The sequence below is a fragment of the Pieris napi genome, chromosome 5, assembly GCF_905475465.1.
Source record: "Pieris napi chromosome 5, ilPieNapi1.2, whole genome shotgun sequence".
Classification (NCBI taxonomy): domain Eukaryota; kingdom Metazoa; phylum Arthropoda; class Insecta; order Lepidoptera; family Pieridae; genus Pieris; species Pieris napi.
In genome coordinates this window covers 3439463-3447969 of record NC_062238.1, presented here as the reverse complement: position 1 = coordinate 3447969, position 8507 = coordinate 3439463, and the positions used below count along the sequence as shown (strand labels likewise).

Genomic DNA, 8507 nt, shown 5'->3' with positions numbered 1-8507 from the left:
TATTTTAGTCGAAGTTTTCGGCTTTAATGAGATTGAAAAAGGTTTCTAAATTTGTTTTATAAAAAAACATTACTTAGTACAAAATAGCTTAGAATTAAAACTTTAATCTCAACGCTAAATCTGTAAATGGGTGCCTAATATACTAGGTATATTCTCAAATAGGCAGGTAACTTAGTCACCCACGTCGCTTTATTTAGCTTTAATTACTTCTTATAAAATTTTCTGAAAACATATAAGTGCCGGTATGTTATAATTACTCGACTCGACAGGTTATTTGCAAGACGGATTGAAAGAGAACTTGCACTTACATAAGTTTATTAATAAATCAAAGGATTATGATTTAAATAAACTTATTTAAGGTCTCGTAGGGGCTTTTGCTTGTGGGCTTTCATTTAAATTATGTTCATGAAAAACTGTAGAACAATATTCAGAAACGATTCAAAATTATTTAAGCCGAATGGAAACACATAGATTTTTTACTACAAAATATAAAACTGCACCACATTTATGTAAATTGTGAACATGAAAAATTTAATGAAAAAGCTAATTAAAAGCTGCCGTTTCTGTTAATATCGGTCTGTATTATTGAGCTCATAAAAAGAACTCAATAAAACATAAAGCTTTGGCCCGCGCCGTTCGGTTGGCCTCGACTCGAGTCTTCTCCAATAAAATACAAATAGAGTCGATTGAAATGCAGGACGAAGCCGGGTGTTTACTTGATGCTGCTCGGTGCCGGCCAACGATAACCAAGATTGCCTTTTTGGTTCACAGTTGTAAAAATGTCACCGTGCCAATTAGATGGCTGAATTACATGTTTTTCTACAAATAATATTTCAACCGAGTGCTTTACTCTAGTGCTTAATTATAAATGGTTTTATTTAGATTCTATTCAGAAACATTTCAAATGACGTAAAATGTTTTAGTTACATTTTAAAATCTCCGGAGAACTTATCTAATTTTTTTCTCTGTTTTTGAAGCTGCGTAACGGAGTAGTGAGTTTTGAATATCACGAGTGAATTACCTGTATATTATGATTTATTTAAGAATCATTAATCACTAAACTGTCACGCACAAAGCTAATATTAATGATGCGTTTCAAATTTTCGCCACGAATTAAACCACGCTCGGCTTTGTTTTGCCGTGATACGATAGTTAAAGGAGTTATGGTCAATTATGGTAACTTAATTAAATTGCTCTGGAGCTCCAGTCGAGATATCGACATTAAATCGAATGCCCAATCGGAATTCAATTACCTTGTGTTAGAAGTGACGGACGGTAAAATGAATCTTTATTTTTGTAAGTGATTTATTATTATTTATGTACAATATTTTCTTAGTATTTAATGAGTAATTATTTACAGGCTTAGTGGTAATGTCATGTAAAATTTCAACTACCTTTCAAAAAAATATGAAAAATTCTGATATAGAGACGTTAATTGAGCAATTAGCCTCAGATAATAATGATGAAAGTATAAAATCGACGGCAACAAATACTCCGGGAAGCAGTTCGATTATTTATTTTAAAACAGTTACAGAACCTAAAATATTTAAAAGACAATCGAGTAATGTCGAAAATGTAAGGGAAGATAATGAATCGCCTGACTTTGTTTACGATGATACATATGATAATGACCAGCCTAATTTTAGAAAGGGCGAACATAATAGGTCTATAAAAAAAATAGACTCATTACAAAACTTAGAAAAACAAGCTGAGCCTAAAGCAGCATTGCAAGCCGAAGGAATGAGGCACGTTTCAAATACGAAAACACCTCTCAGTCGAGGAAGTATTTTACCAGACTTTGTTATAGATCAAATTGTTTATGAAGAAAATGAAAGTAATACTAACTTCAAAAGTACGATTGGAGAACTAGAAAAAAAAATCGCAAGCCACAATGAAAAGGAAACATACAAATTTTCACGACTGTTTCAAGAGATAAAAAATCTCTACAACGAATTAGAGGAATTGAAAAAAATACAAGAGCAACTAAATAGAACTCAGGGAATTCTTACACGTAGGGACAATTCAGCAAATGAGCGGTCGGGTAATTCATTGAATTTTCCCACACCAAAATGTTGCTCAAAGACGATTAATGCAGTTAGATATCCAATGCAGCATCATACACATGTAAACCCATATGTGGACCAATTGCCAATTATTAATAACTACCCCAAAACCCTCTCCCCGCCAAACCTACCTTATTTACGAACAATACCCAGACGCTTTTCATCAAATTTTAATAATAATTCGAGGTTCGTACAGCACACTCCATTGTTTAAATACTTTCATTAGAATTTACGCAAACATTCGCTTTTTGTTCCCAAGTGTTAATTGGGTCGTACTTTTGTCGCGGTTACGTAGTTAGGCATCAGTCACTGGCAGCTAGTTAGCAAGTTGTGATCCTGAAACACAAAGAAGCTATTCACAATTGAGTCTAACTAGTGAGCATCGAGTAAACATGATCAAACCGACGTCCAAACTGCGCTTAAAGATCTAGTTAGCTGCGGAAACAATGCGTGGCTGCGTTCACAGCTGTTTGATTGTTGGTCAAGATCAAATATTCTATTCGAAATTTAAAATTGCACTTTTTACTTTTACTAATTAAAAACTAGTGTAGTAGATATATAGATATAAGAGTCTACTGTATTCATCTTTTTATTGTATTTTCATCTCGGTGTGTGTCATCTTCATAGGTACATATAATTTATTAGAGAAAAATAAGTAAGATATAAAAAAAATACAGAAAGTTAACTTGTTTAAATTAAATTAAATTATGTACAAACCAAATATAATAAATCTGAAAAAAAGACAGACAAACATTTTGTGACAATTAACTACCAAACTACTAATTAGGTTTTCGAAAAATAAAGTATGCGTCGCTCGGCGCAACACCTATGTTATGCCTATGTTTCTAATGACATTGCCGTGTCCTTAGAAACATAGGCCTAGGTGTGTTATAAGTAAATCGAAAAGTTTATGATATTTTAACATCTAATATATAAAATTCTCGCGTCGCGGTGTATTTGCTTAAACTCCTCCGAAACGGCTTGACGGATTCTCATGAAATTTTGTGTGCACATTGGGTATGTCGGAGAATCGGACAACATCTATTTTCATCCCCCTAAATGTTAAGGGTAGTAGTAGGGTAAACCCCTACCTTTTTTATTTTTTTATGATACAGCATTAAAAAATACATACAACCCCTATTTTTTATTAATTAATTATAAAACTTAACCTCAGAGGTTTATATAGAGAAAATTCATAGAAAAACCTGAAAAGTTTTCATTCCAGAAAACCGAACAGTCTCTGGGGTAGCATAGCAAAATGTTCCGTGTTGGTATATACTAAAAAGGTAGGCTAAGTAAAATCACATTAAGGAGAAACGAAGTTCGCGGGGGCAGATAGTAATTTATAATTTTAACTGATCAATTTCGAACAAGCGTAATAAAAGGACTCTCGATCGACGGGGACCAACTAAAACATAATACTAAACACACCTTTATTTTTCACAGTACATCCAAGAGAATTTAAATACTTCTTTTAAAACCAACAGCCAGACAATTACAGATAAAAAAGACACAAAACATCGTACAAAATTAAAAGATAGATGGAACAACGGAATTCCGCGTAGAGGGTCCATTAATATGAACTTCACACTTCCACGAGTAATTCTCAAACGGCTATTATCAGAACCGTGTTAATCTCTGCTAGGGGCTTTCAATAGCGTTTCGCATATAGAAAAGTTTGCGAAAATGTTTGAAACTTCTCGACTGAGTGAAGTTGATGTGTTAATGTGTTTCTCATTGTATCATGCATTAAATACTTAGTGCCGTTAAAAGTGTATTGAGTAGGTCTCGGATTACCTTTTGGACTCTATTTACTTTTGTATGGTTTAGGAAAGTTTTAAATGTTATGTCATATTATTTATTGGTTCGTAAATAAGTTTTAGTTTATATCCAATATATATTTTTAATAGTAAAGTAATAAAAAGCTTAAAAAGCAATGTTATGTTTACCCTTATCACTTGCGTTACTTGGTCAATAATATAACATTCCTTATCTAATTAACCGTGGTATTGCATAAAAATGTTTAAGAGTTAAGATAATTTTAGATTTTTAAAAAAGTCAAAAGACATGGTTTAAAATTTAAAAGTTTTTATGTCGCTATCATTATTATATTAAACATTTTTATGCAACGATGTTATAAAATATAATTTTTATTCTTTACAAAGTTGTTGGAGCACTGTTGGCCTAGTGGCTTCAGCGTGCGACTCTCATCCCTGAGGTCATAGGTTCGATCCCCGGCTGTGTACCAATGGACTTTATTCATATATGCGCATATTTTACATTCGCTCGAACGGTGAAGGAAAACATCGTGAGGAAATCGACATGTCTTAGACCCAAAAAGTCGACGACGTGTGTCAGGCACTGAAGGTTGATCACCTAATAGCCTATTAGATTGAAAAATTATCAAGAAACAGATTCAGAAATCTGAGGCCTAGACCTAAAGAGGTTGTAGTGCCACTGATATATATTTTTATTCTTTACAAAAATAAGTGTGATTATTTTTAAAATGAAAAATTGTTTACTATAGATACACTCGTTCGGTCCTTACAATTTAATTTAAAACGCAATGAGGAAAAATGAAGCAGTTCTCTCTCGCTCTTTTTATTCTAGACATGCATTAGTCTCTTATTAGCTCGAGGAGTTTGTATAATAATGGTATCTAATCCTGGCGGGAAACAAAGTAAACACGTTCTGATGTAGCTTTAAGAAACTCATTCAAATCCAATTTATTTTCCATTTCCCCACTTCATGAAAACTTAAATATGCTCGCCAGGTAAACCACTTTGAAAGCAATCCTTTGATCATGGTTATCTCTTTATACGAAACTGTATCAAAATTTGATACATAATTTCTATTCACTTTTCTGCGGAAACTTTATTATACTCTGTGGGTTAATGAATAAAAATGCGTTTGTTCTACGTTCTGTCTACACTAACGCGGATTTTAAGTCGAAGGCTTCTAAATGTCTTATTCGGAGATCAAAGCTTTAATTTTCTTTCAAAATCCGTTACTTTTCTTTATTAAGTTAAACATGTTAGCACAAGATGAAAGAGTAAATGAGGTAGATTTTTAAAAATCAAAATGTATTTCATGAAATTGAGAGCATATAGAAAATGAATTTGAAAGACGCCATTATTATGTGCAACGGTATTTATTACGACTTTTCACATGCGGTATAAGAGATATACAATATAAGAGATATACATGATTATAAAATACTTACTTTATATGCATAGTAGCGAACTGTAATGACAACCTCCAATATTTATTTAAAGAAAGAGTATACTCCTCCCTCAAAGGCCGGCAACGCACTAACTAAAATGGGTGTCCATGGGTTGCATTGACTGCCTTTTTTGGGCGTCCCATAGGTTCGTATGCCCCGGTATGTATAATCTTATAAAAATATGCATAGTTTCAAAATTAGTTTATATTATAGTCTTTGTGTTTAAATGGCTATATCTTGTACGTGGTGTCAACCGTGCTAATGGAAAGCTGTGGGTAGTTAGGACACGGGTTTTCCCAGTTTAAGTACCGGCAGCAACCGCAATCATACATATATGTGTATTGTATATTTTGTTGTATTAGCAATAGAGATAATTGTATTATTATTCCATAGAAATGACCAATAAGGTATCTTACGGGATGTTTTGTTGTTTAGTGTGGAACTAAATAATTCAGTAATCAAAAAACATGAACATTTCATTTTATCCAAATTATACGCAGTCTGTTTACTAAGAAGTCTTCATTTAGCTACAAGTTTATACACAGGAACAATAAGTGATCAGCGAGATAAAGCAAATTGTTTGTTCTTATCTCATTTCTCCGATACACCGTATTGAGTTTCACGGGCAAGTTAATAAGAATTCAAACGAATGAACTTACAAATGCACGCTTATACCCGTTAATGATACCCGGAAGGCACGTTGCTTTTGTGAGACATCTTTGATTAAATATTTTTTATAAAGATTTACTTTAACAACAACATTCCTTTGAAACGACTTCAAAAAAGCTGGAATTCTACTTCAAGTTTGAGGTTTTAGTTTTAAGAAAGTTCAATTTATTTATAAAGCTATTTAATCGAAGTAATAAAATAAATATTTGGGTGGAATTGCGTTCGCATTTTATAAATGTTTTTTTCTGAAAAACTACTCGTTTTGAAATGTTCAACACGACAAACCAAGTCACGTGCACGGAGTCGATACTTTAATATAGAATACCACACCTGTCAAACATTACCAATTACGTGATTTCGTAATTAGAATATTAGAACGAATTGTGAAACTACATTTGTATTCAGCCATCTTTTCATGGAAACAAAACATCAGAGTTAATTAAAAAATGTGAATCGAAAGAAAATGTCAAATAATTATCTGAAATGTATACAAATCTTAATAAAAATACAGAAGTGCTCTCATTCACGACAGGCGTCGATGCACGCAAGGTAGCTCTTCAAAGTTTACGGATTGTGCATGAGACAGGAATTAACTTATAAAAGATCTTCGACTCACTCGCCACATGCAGTTTCTTATAGAGCAAAATATTAACACGCTACCTATTTATTTGAAAAGCTATCGCGAAGTTTTGTACAATTTTGCATACTGACAATTTCTTAACTTCATCTTTGACTCACTTGAAAACGTGTAGCGCAGACGTTTCACTACTTTTTCTTTTAAACTTCCTCATACTTAGAAGTTTTTGCAACTTAGGGAAATTTATTAATTAGAATATATAATAATGTCTTTGGTTACTGCGATTATTTTAAAATAAAATACTCTAACTATCTCTAAATATTTTAACGGACAAAACGCCAAACGACAATTTAAACGCGAACATATTTTACATTAACATGGTTTTAGACCACCCGACCTGGGCATAAATCTGGACATTAAGTAGTAATACAACAACATAGCAACCATATTACGAATACCATCCGTAACACCTCGACGTCCATCGTTCCACGCCTATTTCAACAATAGAAGAAAAGAGTACCAATTTTTAAAAGGCCTGCAACGCACTTGTGAGTCTTCTGCCTATGTCTGTATCACTTAACATCAGATGAGCCTCCTGCCGGTACATAACTTCATATAAAAAATATATTCTACGGATTTTAGTGAATTTATAACGAATCGTTTTGTTTGACACAAAGATTAATTATCTTTGTGACAGTTACCAAGACGTAAAAAATGTATGTTTGTCATCCCTTTTCTATGGGTATATGAACCTATTTTGAATATTATTTCCCCCCAGAAAGTTACTCAATTTTAATAATTGCGGTCTTATTATTCATGAATGAATTGTCTATTTAACAGTCAGTCAGGATTAATAAAATAAACAGTCTAACTGAGATATATTCACGTCAATAAAATTATTTTTTTAAATCAAATTTTGAAAAATAATTACGGTTTATTCAACTCATACTTCTTATAATAAAATAGTAATCAAACAACGATATTTCACATTTTTCTATTTTAATAAATAACTTTGTAAAAAGATTAAACCCGCTTTGCAATCGAATTAAATTGATTGTCAGATGTGCCGGAGATTGGTCGTTGGGCGAATAGTATTTTTTGTTCCAATCACTTACCTATTTAACAATTTATTAAGTGACAATTTAGTTTCGTTTTATTCCGCTTTTACTTAATTTGAATGCTTTTAGTAGTGACTGGCTCACTGTATTAAATATCCAGATTTGTGTAAACCTTGTTACTTATGAGGGGCCTAGTAAACCCGTTGTAATTGGAACATATTTTCACGTATGTTTCGTATTCTATTCAACTCCAAGCATATTTATGGTTTTGTTGTAAAAAGTACATCTTGCGGTACCTACTTAAACGTAATAAAACATCATCAATATATCAGACGAAAATGGTTCCCAAGTCCCAATTAGTTTTGGATTTCCTTTACCAGGCATATGAAATGAAAACTGCTACGGTGCTTTATTGGAGAATATTAAGCGTTTATTTCTAAGCTATTCAAGACCTCGAAGTGACCTGTCAGTCAAGTCAGTGTTCCTAGCCTGTCATTAGATACTATTGACTGTGATTGCCAATGGACGCCGTACATGACACTTCATAACTCACCTGCAAGCTTATGTAGAATAATTACTTAGTATGGACATGTTAACGAAGATGATAATACACATATACAGTAAATGTAAAATAAAAACCAATCTGATAAACTTTTAGTGTTTGTTTTTTTTCGTAGTACACGATTAGTATTTGATTACGTAAAAAGTAATGTTACGTCTTTTTCTGACAAATTTTGTTTAAGCTGTAATGAAAGGGGGGGTTAGGGGGTTAGTCGCTCGCTTATGTATTTTTTCATTATCGATTTTCTTTGTCATTCTAGCAAGTTAACAAGTACTGATTAATTCAATTATTGTATTTTAAGAATTGAAATTGCTAACACTATTTCGTTGAAATACTAAAATAAAATACAAATTAA

At 32.5% G+C, this 8507-nt stretch overlaps 1 protein-coding gene across 1 annotated transcript; it reads left to right on the top strand.

Moving 5' to 3' along the window:
* The first annotated feature begins 1088 nt into the window (after window positions 1-1088).
* Window positions 1089-2682, top strand: LOC125049703. Its single transcript, XM_047649124.1, has 2 exons — window positions 1089-1296; window positions 1361-2682. The coding sequence occupies exons 1-2, from the start codon at window positions 1089-1091 to the stop codon at window positions 2287-2289; spliced, it is 1137 nt and encodes a 378-aa protein (XP_047505080.1). The 3' UTR covers window positions 2290-2682.
* Window positions 2683-8507: the final 5825 nt, after the last annotated feature.

Bases quoted from the DNA above. Each gene is read 5' to 3' on its own strand.
- LOC125049703 (XM_047649124.1), top strand. From the start codon at position 1,089: ATGCGTTTCAAATTTTCGCCACGAATTAAACCACGCTCGGCTTTGTTT. The intron at 1,297-1,360 runs GTAAGTGATTTA...AATTATTTACAG, and splicing joins TAAAATGAATCTTTATTTTT to GCTTAGTGGTAATGTCATGT.